Here is a 19090-nt window from a genome sequence, read left to right as displayed (position 1 = left end):
GGAGGCTGGCAACACAAGATTCTTATTGATTTGGTCTCACACACTATCTATTTGTAATAAAACAAATTTTGCCTACCTTTCAAAGTCTCCCATTTGATTATCAACCAACGTGTAATTAGTAATTAATAAATATCGGAGTCTGGCATTTTCACATAAGAAGGCGGCTATAATTTTTTCTCCCCTCTAATATGAGCTGTTAAGTTGGTGGTCCCATTTTTAGTTGTTTGGGGTGGGGTAATTTTCACCACGTAGATGAACTTGTGAGAATTAGCACCAAAAATTTCGTATACCCAAATTGTTCACTAAGCTAGTGCCCACCTTGGTCTATGAGTGGCTTCGCCTTTGTGAATTATTAACTAAAAGACACGTAATGCTAAGATTAAAAACATAAAGATGGAGTTGGAGAAATTTTTTTAAAGTTAAGATCATCCTATCTAATTTTTTTTAATAGTCCGGACCACTCAATAGTACAAGGAATAAACTGTTGGAATGTAATTAAGAAAATACTATTTTTGCTTACTTGTCAATCTAATGCATATAAAGCCGAACAACTTAGGAATCCAAACAATTGAAAATTTACCCTTTACCGTCACATGATAATACTAATTTACATTTTATAAACAAGTTATTATTACAATTTCAGAATGGTAAGAGTTCTTCCCAGTAAATTTATATGCCTCATGGGACGTGAAGCTGCCGAGTCAGTCAGGAATTAATCATCCTCCCCATATGATTATCGTTGACTTTTCCCACATGTTTCCAATCATGACTTTGGCTTCACATGCTGATAATGTCATATTAACAACCCCATTGCAACCACCATCCAATTGCCAAATGGTGCAAGCAAGGTTTGTCCCTCTCTATGTCTATATATTGAAAGAGAAGCAGAAATGCCAAAACACACCAAACAGGTAGCTTGATAAGCGGGGGCAACCTGTGAACACAGATCCCACAGAGTTGGAGAGATGGCGCACAAAATGCTTGGTTATGTGACAGTTTTTGTTGCGTTAGCTGCAGCAGTACTGGTCATAGAAAGAGCAGAAGCTGAATCATACACAGTTGGTGATGATCTTGGTTGGACCAACATTGTTGATTCCAACACTTATTCTTCCTGGGCAGCTAATCACACCTTCAAAGTTGGCGACACTCTAGGTAACCCAAAACTTACCTTTTGTATTAACCTTTTCTGATTAGTTTATGAGTCCTGTGATAACCATTTCATTTTTTTGTTTTGAAAACCAAAAATTAAATGCTACTTTGGTGACTTTTTGAAAAATTGGCTTGATGAAATAGTTGTTAAACGATCTGACGGTTGATTTCAACACTCATTCTTTAGTTTCTTCTACTGCTTTTGTGAGAGCCGAGAAATCGTAAAATATGCAGTTGAAGGGCAGATGACTGAAGCAGAAGTGTGAAAATGCTACTTTTTACTATTCGTACAAATGCAATATGATCTTAATTTGGTGTGTTTTGGCAGTGTTCCAGTTCCTAACTGGACGACATGATGTAGCCACACTTACAAAGAAAGCGTATGATGAATGCAGCACCACCGATCCCTTGGGCGTACTAGACCAAGGACCTGCCAGTTACATCCTCAACGAAACCGGCAATTACTACTTCATCTGCGCCATCTCCGGCCACTGTAACGATGGTCAGAAGTTGAGCATCAAAGTGACAGCTAGCCCTGCCCAACCTCCTTCTCATGGCCCTGCCCCACCACCTTCTCATAGCCCTGCCAAACCTCCTTCTCATCGCCCTGCCCAACCACCTTCCCAGAGCCCTGCCCCTCCTCCGTCTGACACTACGGCTCCTGTGTCGCCACCTCTTCCTTCTGACACTGAAACTCCTATGTCACCACCAACCACGACGGCGCCTCCTCCTTCTGACGCTTCTTCCCTTGCTTCTACTTTTTCTACTGTTTTCGTGTCCATTCCCATTGCTCTTTTCTACCTCTTCTAGTACTCGTGTTCTTGAGTATTGAGTGTTAATTTTGTCTGAACATTGCGAGTTGAATGCTTCATACTGTATTTTCAACAAGACTTCCATCGATCCAATATTCATGATGATTTTAATTTGATCTTTTGTGTTGTTTATACTCCATATATGCAACAGAGAAATTACAATTGTCTGCAGTAATACTTAACCCAAAGTTCCAAACATTATTCAGGGAATACGTGTAATGCACTTGGTCAACTCAATCATCTTGACTTGGGCTTGAGCATTAGTAAATTATTTTTTCACAGCAATTAGAACTATCTATTGACTTAAATGCCAACGTTCTTCACTTTCTTGGTTAATATTTTTTAAAACACATAATTGAAACACTTACTGACACTTTCTAATATAGAGGGATCCTAAAAAATATTGATAAGGTCTATCTGTACAAGTGAGTGTATTAGTTTTGTGTGTCTAAATAAAATTATTGTTTCCCAAATTATAGTTTTGACATTAGGGTCAATATCTATACACATTGCTACCCAATTTATGCTCTGATTAAAAAAATTAAGAGAATTTGAGTTATCATATATATTGGAGGGGGGCCATTAATATATATATGAAGAACATGGCTTCTATGCATTTTGAATTGCTTCTCTAGAAGAATTTTTTAGGGTAAAGTACAAAAAAACTACCTCAATTATTGGTGTCACGACACTTTCATACCTCATCTTTTAAAATTGACAATGTCATACCTCGTCTTTAGAATTTGGTCCAATGGTATACCTTCTGTTAGCCTGGCCGTTAATTTGTCAGTTAAATGCTGACGTAGCTTGATCTAGACCCCACTTTCTATTAAAAAATTTAAAAAATATTAAAAAAACTAAAAAAAATCATTTAATATTTTTTAAACATTAAAATAATAAAGAAAGTTAAAAATAAAATAAAAATAAAAAAAAATAAACAAAACCTGTTCTTCCCTTCCCCTCCCTCCCTCCTATCCTCTTTCCCACATCTACCTACTACAACCCAGAAAAAAGAAGAAGAAAAAGAAAAAACAAAATTGTCCTCCCCCCCCCCCGCGCCGCGTCCTTCTCTCTTCTCCCCCATCCCCCCCCCCCACCCGAGCCCCTATCTAGGACCCCGAAAAAAAAAAAAAAAAACTCTCTCTTCCCCCCCCCCCGGTCCTTGTCTCTTCTCCCTCATACCCCCCCACCACCTGTTCTCCCCCACCCGAGCCCCTACCTGTGACCCAGAAAACAAAAAAAAAAACCCAACCCCCCCCCCCACCCAACCTGAAGAAGAAGATAGAGAAGGGGAAAAAAAACCCAGAATAAAACCCAGATCCCGTTCGCCAGGCCGATTCCATGGGGGGTGGGTGTGAGGTTGGGTAGGTGCGGAGGGTGGATGTGAGGGGAAGACGAACTGGGATTTTTTTTTTTTTTTTGGTCGCAGGTAGGGGCTCGGGTGGGGGAGAAAAGGGGGTTGGGGGGGATGGGGAAGAAGAGAGAAGGACGCGGGGGAGGGGGGAGGGGGGAAGGGACAGTTTTTTTTTTCTTGTTCTTTTTTTTTCTGGGTTGCAGCAGGTAGATGGGGGAAAGAGGAGAGGAGGGAAGGAGGGAGGGAGGGAGGGAGGGGAAGGGACGAGCAGGTTTTCTTTTTGTTTTTTGTTTTTAACTTTTCTTTATTATTTTAATGTTTAAAAAATATTAAATGATTTTTTTTTAGTTTTTTTAATTTTTTTTAATTTATTAATAGAAAGTGGGGTCTGGATCAAACCACGTCAGCATTTAACTAACAAATTAATGGCCAGACTAACGGAAGGTATAATATTTGACCAAATTCTAAAGATGAGGTATGACATTGTCAACTTTAAAAGATGAGAAATGAAAGTGTCGTGACACCAATAGTTGAGGTAGTTTTTTGTACTTTACCCAATTTTTTACTTAGGCGAGGAATCAAATCGTGTTCATATTCCTCATGGATCTATTATGATAAAATATCGATGATCACTGTCTAAACCACTATTCTAAAAATCCCCGACTAGCGCCGTCTAGGCCCCACTTAGCGCCTCTTAGGCCCCGCCTAGGCTCTAGGCGGTTAACCACCGTCCCAATTAATGCCTAGGCGTTGAAAATTTAGAAAGGGTGCCTAGACCTGTTAAGGCGCTCGCCTAGCCCGTCCAGACCCGCCTAGGTTGCGACTCACTTAAACAAAAAATAGATAACTTTCATCTTGCATTATTTTTTTTTTTTATAAATTGTAAGAGAGTTGTTGAATACTTAAATGAACACACATTATATGCTTGTTCCCCATGTTTTCATTATGTTTCAATACTTCATAATATATATGTCATTCAATTTTGTAATTTATGAAGTAATTATATATATTTTAAGTATAAACAGACACTTATTTACACAAAATATAATAGATTTACTTAAATCCGCCTAGTCCGCCTAGGCACTAGGCCCCAGCTCGCCGCCCGACTAGCGCCTAACGTCTTTTAGAACTTTGGCCTAAACTTTTATGATGAAAATGGACATTTACATGTAAATTGTGGTAATTAATTTGGAGTTAATTTAAAAGAAGTACTCTTCGAACTTTGATTAGCTTATGCGTTAGGGTTCAACTTTTCTATTTCAACCTCATTTTTAAAAGTTATTGGACCTGAACTTATAAAATTGGGAACATAGAGGGTCGACAACTGACCCAGAATTACCATTTAAAATGCCCTATTTCTTAATTGAATGAGGTGGCCAATGTTATATTTGTCACAATTCTGTGCAAGGGAATCAGCAATGCCATGGCCTGCAGGTTTGTGTTTTATATAGAACTCAAAATTCACAAAAAATGTTTCTAGTCCAAACATAATTAACATCGACGCCTGCTCATTGAAATATCCCTATACGGATCTTCGGACGTACGTACCAGTTAATTAGTGATTTGTACTGCACCTCACATAGGGTAGCTAGCTTGCAATTTCCGGATGTCATATACAATGCATTTTGGCCGGCCGCCCTCAACCGCTTCCTAAAATCCGAGAAGTGTCCCCAGTATAAATTCAGACCTCCAACATCCCAATACCACACTGCTAAATTCCTTCGTACAAGAAACAACACGAACACGAGAATTAAAAGATGGTTAAAATCATGAATGTGAGTAATGTGGTTGTCCTTGTTCTAGCAGTGATTACCACAACATCGCTACTTGGAGCAGAAGCTGGAGAATATACAGTGGGAGATGAGTTGGGTTGGACTATTCCTCCTGGTGGCGCTGCTACGTACGAAGCATGGGCTGCCAAGCATAGATTGTCCGTTACTGATTTTATAAGTGAGCTTCTCTTTACTTTCCACTTATTATTTAATTTTAGGAGCCGTTTGATAATCATTTCATTTTCAGTTTTAATTTTATGTATTTTTTTTTTAAATTGAAAACTTATTTAGTAACTAATTTCAGTCTTTATTTTTCACAAATATTGTTATCAAACCGGTCCGTAACTGATCATCATGATGACGGCTATGATGATAATGATCATGCATGATGATGATATTGATGATATGATTTGCTTGTGCAGACTTCAACTTTAAAGTTGGAGAACAAGACTTGGCTATAGTAACCAAGGAGGATTACGACGCCTGCAACACGGACAACCCCTTATTTGTATTCCAAGAAGGCGGAGAGTTTCAGTTTGTTCAGTCGGACACATATTATTTGACCTGCACCTTCGCCGGCCACTGCACCAAAGGTCAAAAGATTGCTCTTTATATTGCTCCCGCTTTTTCTCCTTCTCCAAGTCCATCTTCATATCCAAGTGAAAAAACTGCTGCTCAACATGCTAATGCAGTCAAATTTGTGTCCAAGAAAGGTCAAGGGCTCAAGAAATTACTGCCTGTGATGATGAAGTCCCTCTAATTCCTTTATAGCTATATAAAGCTTGGGTCCTAGTTAATTATATGCCCTTTACCAAAAAAAAGTTAATTATATGCCAAGAGGAATAATAATATTTACGAATAACAAGAGGTACTTGGTATTTTGTAGTTGTACCAAGTGCATATATGTCTTGGTATTTTTTTTCGTGGATTAATTATTTTGTAACAGAATAAAACATTTTTTTGGGTAGTGATGCGTCGCCCGAGGCCGTGGCTAGTAAGTAAAAGAAGCAAGTTACTAGGCGTTACCAAACATTTCGTGGCTTTGCCCAAATTTATTGTGGTGTGTATGTATGGTACAAGAAAATGGTAATGATACAAATAATTAGCATTTTTTTTTGTTTGGGATGAGCTCATTATCCTATTTACAAAAAAACGTATCTTCATTAAAAAAAAATCATAATCTTAACTTTCTCTCTCCCCAACTATCTCTCCCAAAACCCAGAAACCTTAAATTCCGCAATTTTAGCCTCTAGCCATTTTCTCCAGCTAGGGGTCGGCGACAAACCTTTCCCTTATAGTCCGTCTTCCTCCCCCTCCCCCATTCTTTTCTTCTCATACCATGTCCCCTCCGCTCCCCTGCCACCCCTCTCTTGGCTTACATGGCCGCGCCCCCTTCTCCTCTCATCCATTCATTGCTTATCTCCCACCATTTTGTGAGTAACCTATCCTTTGGCTTTGGTGCCTCATACCCAGACCTGAGCCATGCCTCATCTCAAGGTCTTTCTCTAGATTTAACGTTAGATCTGAGGGTTTGGGTGAGATTCATGGTTGTTGGTGGGTCAGATCCACATACGTCTGCTTAAATCCATGGTGGTGTTACATTCCTCCAACAATTTTATGGTTGTTCTCACTGATGTGTACAAATCTAATGGCTCTAACCGCTGCCTTATGCGTCAAGTTATTGTGTTTCCGCCTTGACTCGCAGAAGCTATAGATGTCTGTTTGGGCCCAAAATATTGGTTTGGGCCGAGTTTAAAATTGTTCTCGGCCCAAAAATGTTGCTCAGGGGCCGGTCGTGTCCTATCAGGATGGGGTAGTTGAATCCTGATACAATAAGGAGTCCCGGCAGGATAAGGATGCTAAAACTTGGGAATGAATACAGCTTGATAAGGGGTTGAGTTCAAAGTCCTAATAGGAGTAGGACTGGCCGAGATAAGATTGGATCGAGGTAAGGAGTCCTAATCCAAGTATAGTTTTGGTTCGATCAGAAGCAAGTTTGCTACTGTAAATAAAGGGTGGAGTGCATCACTCAAGCCCCCTCCAATTCAACGTACAAACTGCTCTGTGCAAACCCTCGTTCTACGCGAAACCTCTCAACAACCTTGAGATTTTTTTTTCTTTTTCGCCAACACATCTTCAGTTTGGATAAACAACATTGCTTTAAGGTCGACTGGTTATCTATCCAAGTCTCGGTCGAGAAAGACTTTCGGGTCTTTATTGGCAGAGGTCATCTCATTAGCCTTTTCGACGAGGTGAGGTGTTACAGCTTACTAGGGCTCGGCACATTGAATGCCAAGTTGTTTTATGATTGGATACTCACAGGTAAGCTTTAGAGTTTGGCGCCGAACCATATTTACCATCAAGACATATATATATTTTAAGTATCTGTGCCCATATACTTTGGTGTCAATTTGACGTGCTTATACCCTTACAAATATAATCACTGTGACCGAATCCGGTGCCGACAATTTGTGAACTTCACAAAGTTAGCAGCCTTGTCTTCAAGCTCTAAAACCCAAAGGACGAGATGTGTTCCTTCCTCGGCCGCAGTCGCAAGATCGAGAAGTTAGTCGCGCACTCAACGCAACATCAACACATTTTAATCCTCGACCGAGCTCGGCACACGAGTTGGCACACCCCACATCAACCGAAGGATATAGTTAGCTCATTAGCTACTTGACTTGCACGCCACGTAGGCTTGATAGTTTTTAGGGTCAACAATGTCATTAGAGCTATGTAGTTACAAGTGGTGTTGGATAGGGTGTCCTCCACAATGATTAGCCGCCCGATGGTTCCGTTCTCAAATTAATGTAGTTTTAGTTGTATTGTCATACTTTTCTAATGATTGGATGTGGTCTAGCTTTTTTGTGATGATTGTGTGTTGTCTCGCTATATGTAGCCTCACTATTCAACAATGACTGATGTGTGTCTACAATTTGTGATGAAATATGTAGTGGTGCCAATTATATGGTTGTGTTTGTGGTTGTCATATAAGAGTTTTACTCAATTTGTTTGTCTATGCAAATTCACTCCAAATCAATTTATTGATCACTGTAGCAATGTGCCCAATTGACGTTTGTAATTGGGTAGTGAGGCGAGGACCGTGTCCATGGCTAGTAAGTAAAAGAAGCGAATTACTAGGCGTGGCCAAACATTCTGTGGCTTTGCCCAAATTTATTGTGTTGTGTATGGTACAAGAAAAAGGTAATGCTACAAATATTCAGCACCTTTTTTTTAATGAGCTCATTACCTTATTTACAAATAAAGTATGTTCATTATAAAAATATAAAAAAATCATAATCTTAACTTTCTCTCTCCCCAACTATCTCTCCCAAAACCCAAAAACCCTAAATTCCCCAATTTTTAGTCGTTGGCCCTTTTCTTCAGCTTGCGGTCGGCGACAAACCTCTCCCTTCTAGTCCGTCTTCCTCCCCATCCCCCACTGCGTACTTTCCTTTCTTTTCTTCTCATACCACATCCCCTCCGCTCCGCTGCCACCCCTATCTTGGCTTGCACGGTCGCGCCCCCTTCTCCTCTCATATATTAATTGCTTATGTCCCACCATTTTGCGAGTAACTTATCTTTTGGCTTTGGTGCCTCATACCCAGACTTGAGCCATGCCTCATCTCAAGGTCTTTCTTTAGATTTAACATTAGATTTGAGGGTGTGGGTGAGATTCATGGTTGTTGGTGGGTCAGATCCATATACGCCAGCTTGAATCCATGGTGGTGATACATTTCTCCAATAATTTTATGGCTGTTCTGACTGATGTGCACAGATGTAATGGTTCCAGCTGCTGCCTTATGCGTCAAGTTATTGTGTCTCCACGACCTAGAAATGATGGGTCCACCTTGACTCGTAGAAGCTATGGATGCCTTCAGAGCCATGTAGTTGCAAATGGTGTTGGATAAGGTGTCCTCCACAATGATTAGCCACCCAGTGGTTCCGTTCTCAGATTAATGTAGTTTTATTTGTATTGTCATGCTTTTGCAATGATTGTATATGGTCTAGCTTTTTTGCGATGATTGTGTGTTGTCTTGCTTTATGTAGCCTCGCTATTCAGCGATGACCGATGTGTGTCTACAATTTGTGACAAAATTTGTAGTGGTGCCAATTGTATGGGTTGTGCTTGTGATTGTCATATAAGAGTTTTACTCGATTTGTTTGTCTATGCAAATTCACTCCAAATCAATTTATTGATCACTGTAACAATGTGCCCAATTGACGCTTGTAATTGTTTATGTTGATCATGAATAAAACACTACTCTATTGTTCGGAACAAATTCTATTTCTTAATCTTCAATGGAGATCGTACCAACAAAAAATCATTCGAATCACTACTACAAAATGGCACATTAGTGGCGGTGAAAAACCGACAAGAAACACCCATTAATGTCGGATTTTTGGTAAAAATCCAACATTAAATCGTGCAATGTCGCATAGAAAAACCGACATCAATACTACCGTCACAAAAGGGTAATGGCGTCGCTTAACCCCCTTAATCCGCCACCAAGAAGCAAAGTAATATAAAATATAAATGAACAACAGCGTTGCTTAAAAGGGACATTGGCTCTTACGTCGCTTATAAGCGACATGAAGACCGACATTACATAAGAAATAAACAATAAAAATATCACACTTTCTGTCGCTTAAAACCGACATTATGTAAGAAATAAACAATAAAATATCACACTTTCTGTCGGTCCAAACCGACATCAAGTACGTTAAATAAATAAAATACTCAAGCTACTGTCGGTCTTAACCGACATTAACTAATGTCTTCAATATTAAATAATTACACTAATGTCGTCCATAAGCGACACCAGATATATTAAAAATAATAAATTCTAATAAAACTTCCTCAGTTTTTAGTTAATAATATTTAAAAAAATTATATAAAAATAATTTCAACAATATTTTTATAGTTGTGTGGTTTTGCACTAGTTGTGTGGAATTTTTCTTTTGCACCATCATGATGAGTTCCAAAATTGCAGCACAGACCATGGAAAATATGGAGATGAAGAGGCCAATGCCCATCCTTTGGAGTGTAGTTAGGCCATTCTTGTGATCGGTGTATTTTCTAGCTGCTAGCACAATGATTCAATCGTATATTGGGACCCAAAAAATGACACTTAGGGTGTCAAAGATTTAAAGAGATGCTGCCGGGATTTCAAAGATAGAGCGGCCGACATGAATATCCATGAGGGTGCCTTGCAACACAAAGAAGTTGCTTCTCTGACTGTAGACTACAACAAAGATGATACCAGTGGCCCATATGGGAAGCAGCCTTATGATTGATTTTAGCTCCTCTACTTGGGTAACTGTACTGAGTTTCCATGGGCTTTTCGAGTTCTTTATCTGGTCACCTTGTACCTCCACCGCCGCTTTGTCAAAGAACATGAGCAGTAAAATTTCAGGTCAACAGAACAACAACAACAACGAAAGTAAAATTACAAAACCACTATTCGTTCACTCTAATGCAAGAGAAAAAAGAACTCTCAATCTTATAGTTTGATTACTCAACTAATAACCATAATAAATTAAAAATCGACCACCTTCGACTTCTTCCTCTTCGAATTGGATTTCGTCAGCATGCTCATTTTCATATGATCCATAGCAAAACAATCTGCAAGAAGAAGAACAAAACTAAAAAGTGAAAGAGAGATGAAATGGAAGTACGGACGAAATTGGGAAGGAGAATGAGAGATTGAAATTAGGGAAAAAAAATGAAAGCTCGGATGAAATGGGGGAAAAAGGGGTTTAATTAGGGATGCTGAGTTAGCGTCGGTTTAAATCGACATTAAGTTCCTAACGTCGTATTAAAATACACTGGCGTTGCAATAAGTGAGGCTTAGTGTCGGTTAAAACCGCCACCCACTTCTGACATGCATTACGTCCAATTAAATCCACCCACTTTATGACAACATTTATTGGACCAAACGTAGCGTCGGTTTCGTTAAAGTTGGTGTCGGTTTAAACCGATACCACCACTGACACACTTTATTGATACATTAAATCAAACAACCACTTTCTGACATAGTTTTTTTTAATTCAAATGACGTCAGTTTAGTTAACCCTTGTGTCGATTCAAACTGACACCATATCAGAACAAGCGGGAAAGTTCCCGCCTACCGTATTTCAAATTAGCTGACAGAAAAATAGTTTTGTAAAAAAAAAAATGTCACCATACAAAAAAAATAACGAGTTTCGGGACAAAACTTTCCGACGGTTATAAAATGAAAAATCACGATTTAACGGTTATTTTAACTCCGATTTTGATTATTTTTTACAGCTACACTCCTTTACCCTATATGAATACAATGAATGAATTCGATCTTCAATTTAAAATATTTACACTAGTGGATACCACAAAATATTTGTTATACTTAATGAAAGTATAAATAAACTCTAAGTGTTAGTGAATCTATCGTTTATCCACTACAACAACAACAACAACAAAGCCTTTTCCCACTAAGTGGGGTCGGCTATATGAATCCTAGAACGCCATTGCGCTCGGTTTTGTGTCATGTCCTCCGTTAGATCCAAGTACTCAAGTCTTTTCTTAGGGTCTCTTCCAAAGTTTTCCTAGGTCTTCCTCTACCCCTTCGGCCCTGAACCTCTGTCCTGTAGTCACATTTTCGAACCGGAGCGTCAGTAGGCCTTCTTTGCACATGTCCAAACCACCGGAACCGATTTTCTCTCATATTTCCTTCAATTTTGGCTACTCCTACTTTACCTCGGATATCCTCATTCCCAATCTTATCCTTTATCGTGTGCCCATACATCCCACAAAGCATCCTCATCTCCGCTACACCCATTTTGTGTACGTGTTGATGCTTCACCGCCCAACATTCTGTGCCATACAACATCGCTGGCCTTATTGCCGTCCTATAAAATTTTCCCTTGAGCTTCAGTGGCCTACGACGGTCACACAACACGCCAGATGCACTCTTACACTTCATCCATCCAGCTTGTATTCTATGGTTGAGATCTCCATCTAATTCTCCGTTCTCTTGCAAGATAGATCCTAGGTAGCGAAAACGGTCACTTTTTGTGATCTTCGCTAGATTGCTCCGGTCATTAGTGTGGATAAGTATATAAATGGATAGAGATAGGAAAGCAAACACAAGATGTACGTGGTTCACCCAGATTGGCTACGTCCACGGAATAGAGGAGTTCTCATTAATTGTGAAGGGTTTACACAAGTACATAGGTTCAAGCTCTCATTTAGTGAGTACAAGTGAATGATTTAGTATAAATGACATTAGGAAATATTGTGGGAGAATGATCTCGTAACCACGAAACTTCTAAGTACCGGAGTATGGTATCGTCTTGACTTGCCTTATCTGTCTCATAGGTAGATGTGGCATCTTCTCTGGAAGTACTTTTCCTCCATCTAGGGGTGGTATCTGTAACTGGTGGAGATGCACAAGGTAATGTATCAATTTCACTTGAAGCTTACTTGTAGTTTCAGGCTTGGTCAAGCGCGATACAAACCATGTAGTAGGAGTCCCCCAAGTCGCCGGGCTAGGGGATTTGCTGAAAGAGGTGACAGACAAGGTAAGCAATCAGAGCTCCGGCTGATTGTTCACATTCTCCCTATCTTGCAGGCAGCATGAAGGATAAAGAGAAGAAAAATGAGAAGAGATGATATGGGATACTTTTGCTTTTGCAGAAGTAACTTTCCACAGGCTTATTCTTGAACCGGGCTGGAGGGTTTTCTGGTTTCCTCCAGAGTAAAGGCCGACTGAAGAATTTGAGGGTCAAAACAAGTCCATCAAATCTAGAGTACGTTCGACCCTGCTGATATGGGATACTTTTGCTTTTGACAGAGTAGTGGATGTATCGGCACGTGTGCTGTTACGCTTGTCTCCACATGCTTCCTTGTATCCTTCTCACTTGCCCTATCTGTTCCTCAGGTAGATGCGGTATCTTCCTTGGAAGCATAAGATGTTGAAGATGAGTACTCGAGAGCAATGCCAGGTAAGTAATCAGGTAAGGGGTTCCAGGCAGTCAGTTCCTGGTTGGAAGCTTGATTCCAAGTGCTGACTGATTGCTCTCTTTCTCCTTGTCTTGCAGGTAAGAACAAGGCCAAAGGAAAAGACAGGGAAAAAGCATGATATGGGATACTCTTGCTTTTAACCCTGATGATATGAGATATTCTTGCTCTAGTATAGCTTGTTTACAGAGGTATTATCGGGGGGAAAGAAAGCTGAATATTTCGAAAGGCTTCGTTGGGAGTGCCCTCTCAGATAAGAGAAAGGGTTGAGCATTTTTGCAGGTCTGCCTGTCCGTTAGGGATGGAGGTCGACATATATAGGAGTCTCCCTAACATCAAGTAATAATGCTATTCCTTTACCCTGCTTGGTCAAAGCACGGTAGTGGGAGCTGCCAGCTTCACATGTTTTAACTCTGTCGGAGCACTTTGGAAAAGTGGTATGTGGTATCTGGAAAGCTGATGTTGCGTGTGAAGATTACAGACAAGATTTATCCAAGGAGATCCAGCTCTTGAAGTTGGGAAAGTGGTGCCTCTTCGGTTTTCGAACAAGCAATCATGTCGGGGATCTGGCTCTCGAGATTCGGATAACGATGCCTCTTCGATTTTTAAGAAAGCAATCCTGCTGGGGGTCTGGCTCTCGAGATTCGGAGAGCGGTGTCTCTTCGATTTTTGAGAAAGTAATCATGTTGGGAGTCTGGCTCTCGAGATTCGGAGGGCGGTGCCTCTTCGATTTTGGAACAAGCAATCTTGTTGGGAGTGTTTTCTCGAATGTGAGTAAAGGTTGGGCATGTTTGCTATTCTACCTTGCCACGAAGCACAGAGGTTGACACACAGGGACTTTCCAATTATCCAGCAGTGGTACTGTTCCTTTACCCTCTCTTCGATTTTTGAGAAAGTAATCATGTTGGGAGTCTGGCTCTCGAGATTCGGAGGGCGGTGCCTCTTCGATTTTGGAGCAAGCAATCTTGTTGGGAGTGTTTTCTCGAATGTGAGTAAAGGTTGGGCATGTTTGCTAGTCTACCTTGCCACGAAGCACAAAGGTTGACACACAGGGACTTTCCAATTATCCAGCAGTGGTACTGTTCCTTTACCCTCTCTTCGATTTTTGAGAAAGTAATCATGTTGGGAGTCTGGCTTTCGAGATTCGGAGGGCGGTGCCTCTTCGATTTTGGAGCAATCAATCATGTTGGGAGTGTTTTCTCGAATGTGAGTAAAGGTTGGGCATGTTTGCTAGTCTACCTTGCCACGAAGCACAGAGGTTGACACACCGGGACTTTCCAATTATCCAGCAGTGGTACTGTTCCTTTACCCTTGTGGGTAATAATATGGTAGCTAGACCTTCAAAATTTATGTGTCTAAACTTTGTTAGTGTTGTTTCTTTGCAATTCTTTTACCCTTCTTGGTCAGAGCGATGTAGCGGGAGCTGCAAGCTTCACGTGTCTCAACTTTGTCAGAGAACTTTGGCAAAGTTATCTGTGGTACCCATGAGTTACTGTTGCGTGTGGGAAGTGGGTGATTGAACAGTACAATTCATGTGCTTTCTACTTCGCTAGAAATCTGCGACAGAATGCCCATAATTTCCGCAAAGTTGAGTGTGCGTGTGACAGGTGCTGACAAGGCTTGAAAAGTAGGTGCCTCTTCGATTTCTGAGATCGGCCCTCGTGGTCTCTTAGCAGCCCAGCTTTTGAGAAAGCAAGCCTCTTCGATTTCTGAGATCGGCCTTCGTGGTCTTTGAGCAGCCCAGCTTTTGAGAAAGCAAACGCCTCTTCGATTTCTGAGATCGACCCTCGTGGTCTCTGAGCAGCCCAGCTTTTGAGAAAGCAAACGCCTCTTTGATTTCTGAGCAGGCGCCTCTTCGATTTCTGAAGCTTCGTCAAGTGCAGATTTTTATAGGGGCTGACATTAAGTTCCAAAGCACACTTGAATATCCACCAGTAGAAGCTCCATTCTTGCACTTCTAAGATCTTGATTTGTCCGACCTCTTCTCTCTTCAACACCTTTGAAAATGTCTGGCCCCTCCGACCGTCGTTTTGACTTGAACCTTGTTGAAGAGGCAGCCCCGCCTTCTCCAGACAACATATGGCGCCCATCCTTCGTCTCCCCTACTGGTCCTCTTACCGTTGGGGATTCCGTGATGAAAAATGATACGACCGCTGCGGTAGTGGCCAGGAACCTTCTCACTCCCAAAGATAACAGACTACTTTCCAAACGGTCTGATGAGTTGGCTGTTAAGGATTCTCTGGCTCTCAGTGTTCAGTGTGCAGGTTCTGTGTCTAATATGGCCCAACGCCTATTTGCTCGAACCCGCCAAGTTGAATCATTGGCGGCTGAAGTGATGAGTCTCAAACAAGAGATTAGAGGGCTCAAGCATGAGAATAAACAGTTGCACCGGCTCGCACATGACTATGCTACAAACATGAAGAGGAAGCTTGACCAGATGAAGGAATCTGATGGTCAGGTTTTACTTGATCATCAGAGATTTGTGGGTTTGTTCCAAAGGCATTTATTGCCTTCGTCTTCTGGGGCTGTACCGCGTAATGAAGCTCCAAATGATCAACCTCTGATGCCTCATCCTTCTAGGGTTTTGTCCAGTACTGAGGCTCCGAATGATCCCCCTCCGGTGCCTTCTCTTTCTGAGGCTCTACCGACTGCTGAGACTTCTCCTAAGCAACCTTTGTGATGACTCCCTCTTATTTGTTTATTTTGACTCAAGTATATGTACATATTTGTAACTTATCGGGGATATCAATAAATAAGCTTTCCTTCATTTCAACGTATTGTGTTAAATACACCAAAGCCTTCTTCGCTAAATTCTTTGAATTTTCTTTTGTTGAAGCTTGTATGTTGAAGCTTTGTGAGTGGAGCATGTAGGTTGAGGTAGTGTTCCCTTAATTTCCCGAGTGAGGAAAACTTCTCGGTTGGAGACTTGGAAAATCCAAGTCACTGAGTGGGATCGGCTATATGAATCTTAGAACGCCATTGTGTTCTGTCATGTGTCATGTCCTCCGTTAGATCCAAGTACTCTAAGTCTTTTCTTAGGGTCTCTTCCAAAGTTTTCCTAGGTCTTCCTCTACCCCTTCGGCCCAAAACCTCTGTCCTATAGTCGCATCTTCTAATCGGAGCGTCAGTAGGCCTTCTTTGCACATGTCCAAACCACTGTAACCGATTTTCTCTCATCTTTCCTTTAATTTCGGCTACTCCTACTTTACCCCGGATATCCTCATTCCTAATCTTATCCTTTCTCGTGTGCCCACACATCTAACAAAGCATCCTCATCTCCGCTACACCCATTTTGTGTACGTGTTGATGCTTCACCGCCCAACATTCTGTGCCATACAGCATCGCCGGCCTTATTGTCGTCCTATAAAATTTTCCCTTGAGCTTCAGTGGCATACGGCGGTCACACAACACGCCGGATGCACTCTTCCACTTCATCCATCCAGCTTGTATTCTATGGTTGAGATCTTCATCTAATTCTCCGTTCTTTTGCAAGATAGATCCTAGGTAACGAAAATAGTCGCTCTTTGGTATTTCTTGATCTCCGATCCTCACCCCTAACTCGTTTTGGCCTCCATTTGCACTGAACTTGCACTCCATATATTCTGTCTTTGATCGGCTTAGGCGAAGACCTTTAGATTCCAACAAATCTCTCCAAAGGTTAAGCTTTGCATTTACCCCTTCCTGAGTTTCATCTATCAACATTATATCATCTGCGAAAAGCATACACCAAGGAATATCATCTTGAATATGTCCTATTAACTCATCCATTACCAACGCAAAAAGGTAAGGACTTAAGGATGAGCCTTGATGTAATCCTACAGTTATGGGAAAACTTTTGGTTTGTCCTTCATGAGTTCTTACGGCAGTCTTTGCTCCTTCATACCCACTAGTGTAAATATTTTAAATTGAAGATCAAATTCATTCATTGTATTCATATAGGGTCAAGGAGTGTAGCTGTAAAAAATCATCAAAATCGAAGTTAAAATAACCATTAAATCATGATTTTTCGTTGATAACCATCGAAAAGTTTTATCTCATTACTTGATCTCTGAATGTTTGTTTTTTGTAATTTTTGGCGTATGCGATCTCGAAGTATATACAAACATGTTTGACGGTTGGATCGTTGAAACTAGTTTCATAGAATGCGTATCCCATCAAAACAATAGATTCACTAACACTTTAGAATTTATTCATATTTTCATTAAGTATAACATAAGATTTATTGGTATCCACTTGTGTAAATATTTTAAATTGAAGATCGAATTCATTCATTGTATTCATATAGGGTCAAGGAGTGTAGCTGTAAAAAATCATCAAAATCGGAGTTAAAATAACCGTTAAATCGTGATTTTTCATTGATAACCGTCGAAAAGTTTTATCCCGTTACTTGATCTCTGAATGTTTGTTTTTTGTAATTTCTGGCGTATGCGATCTCGAAGTTTATACAAACATGTTTGACGGTTGGATCGTTGAAACTAGTTTCGTAGAATGCGTATCCCATCAAAACAATAGATTCACTAACACTTAAGAGTTTATTCATACTTTCATTAAGTATAACATAAGATTTATTGGTATCCACTAGTGTAAATATTTGAAATTGAAGATCGAGTTAATTCATTGTATTCATATATGGTCAAGGAGTGTAGCTGTAAAAAATCATCAAAATCGGAGTTAAAATAACAGTTAAATTATGATTTTTCGTTGATAATCGTCGAAAAGTTTTATCCAGTTACTTTGATCTCTAAATGTTTGTTTTTTGTAATTTTTTGGCGTATGCGATCTTTAAGTATATACAAATATGTTTGACGGTTGGATCGTTGAAACAAGTTTCGTAAAATGCGTATCCTATCAAAACAATAGATTCACTAACACTTAAGAGTTTATTCATACTTTTATTAAGTATAACATAAGATTTATTGGTATCTACTAGTGTAAATATTTGAAATGGAAGATCGAGTTAATTCATTGTATTCATATATAGTCAAGGAGTGTAGCTGTAAAAAAATCATCAAATCGGAGTTAAAATAACCGTTAAATCATGATTTTTCATTGATAATCGTCGAAAAGTTTTATCCCGTTACTTGATCTCTGAATGTTTGTTTTTTGTAATTTTTTGCGTATGCGATCTTAAAGTATATACAAATATGTTTGACGGTTGGATCGTTGAAACTAGATTCGTAGAATGCATATCCCATCAAAACAATAGATTCACTAACACTTAAGAGTTTATTCATACTTTTATTAAGTATAACATAAGATTTATTGGTATCCACTGGTGTAAATATTTGAAATTGAAGATCGAGTTAATTCATTATATTCATATAAGGTCAAGGAGTGTAGCTGTAAAAAATCATCAAAATCGAAGTTAAAATAGCCATTAAATCGTGATTTTTCGTTGATAACCGTCGAAAAGTTTTGTCCCGTTACTTGATCTCTGAATGTTTTTTTTTTTTTCGATTTTTGGCTGATGCAATCTCGAAGCATATACAAACAAGTTTGACAGTTTGATCGTTGAAATTAGTTTCGTAGAATGCATATCCCATCAAAACAATAGATTCACTAACACTTAAGAGTTTATTCATACTTTCATTAAGTATAACATAAGATTTATTGGTATCCACTAGTGTAAATATTTGAAATTGAAGATCGAGTTAATTCATTGTATTCATATATGGTCAAGGAGTGTAGTTGTAAAAAATCATCAAAATCGGAGTTAAAATAACCGTTAAATTATGATTTTTCGTTGATAATCGTCGAAAAGTTTTATCCAGTTACTTTGATCTCTAAATGTTTGTTTTTTGTAATTTTTTGGCGTATGCGATCTTGAAGTATATACAAATATGTTTGACGGTTGGATCGTTGAAACTAGTTTCGTAAAATGCGTATCCCATCAAAACAATAGATTCACTAACACTTAAGAGTTTATTCATACTTTTATTAAGTATAACATAAGATTTATTGGTATCTACTAGTGTAAATATTTGAAATTGAAGATCGAGTTAAT

General features: G+C 39.6%; 2 protein-coding genes across 2 annotated transcripts; both read left to right on the top strand.

Moving 5' to 3' along the window:
• Positions 1-881: 881 nt before the first annotated feature.
• LOC126602208 (blue copper protein-like) lies at positions 882-2077 on the top strand. Its single transcript, XM_050269038.1, has 2 exons — positions 882-1152; positions 1478-2077. Exons 1-2 carry the CDS (start codon positions 966-968, stop codon positions 1957-1959), a joined length of 669 nt encoding a protein of 222 aa, XP_050124995.1. The 5' UTR covers positions 882-965; the 3' UTR covers positions 1960-2077.
• Positions 2078-5072: 2995 nt separating this feature from the next.
• On the top strand, positions 5073-5847 carry LOC126602602 (early nodulin-like protein 1). Its single transcript, XM_050269509.1, has 2 exons — positions 5073-5265; positions 5510-5847. Exons 1-2 carry the CDS (start codon positions 5073-5075, stop codon positions 5845-5847), a joined length of 531 nt encoding a protein of 176 aa, XP_050125466.1.
• Positions 5848-19090: the final 13243 nt, after the last annotated feature.

Source organism: Malus sylvestris, chromosome 15 (genome assembly GCF_916048215.2).
Source record: "Malus sylvestris chromosome 15, drMalSylv7.2, whole genome shotgun sequence".
NCBI classification, from domain to species: Eukaryota; Viridiplantae; Streptophyta; class Magnoliopsida; order Rosales; family Rosaceae; genus Malus; species Malus sylvestris.
This window is presented reverse-complemented; position numbering and strand designations above follow the sequence as displayed.

Coding starts and splice junctions, on each gene's coding strand:
- LOC126602208 (XM_050269038.1), top strand. CDS start 966: ATGGCGCACAAAATGCTTGGTTATGTGACAGTTTTTGTTGCGTTAGCT. Junction 1,153..1,477: donor CAAAGTTGGCGACACTCTAG/GTAACCCAAAAC, acceptor GTGTTTTGGCAG/TGTTCCAGTTCCTAACTGGA.
- LOC126602602 (XM_050269509.1), top strand. CDS start 5,073: ATGGTTAAAATCATGAATGTGAGTAATGTGGTTGTCCTTGTTCTAGCA. Junction 5,266..5,509: donor GTCCGTTACTGATTTTATAA/GTGAGCTTCTCT, acceptor TTGCTTGTGCAG/ACTTCAACTTTAAAGTTGGA.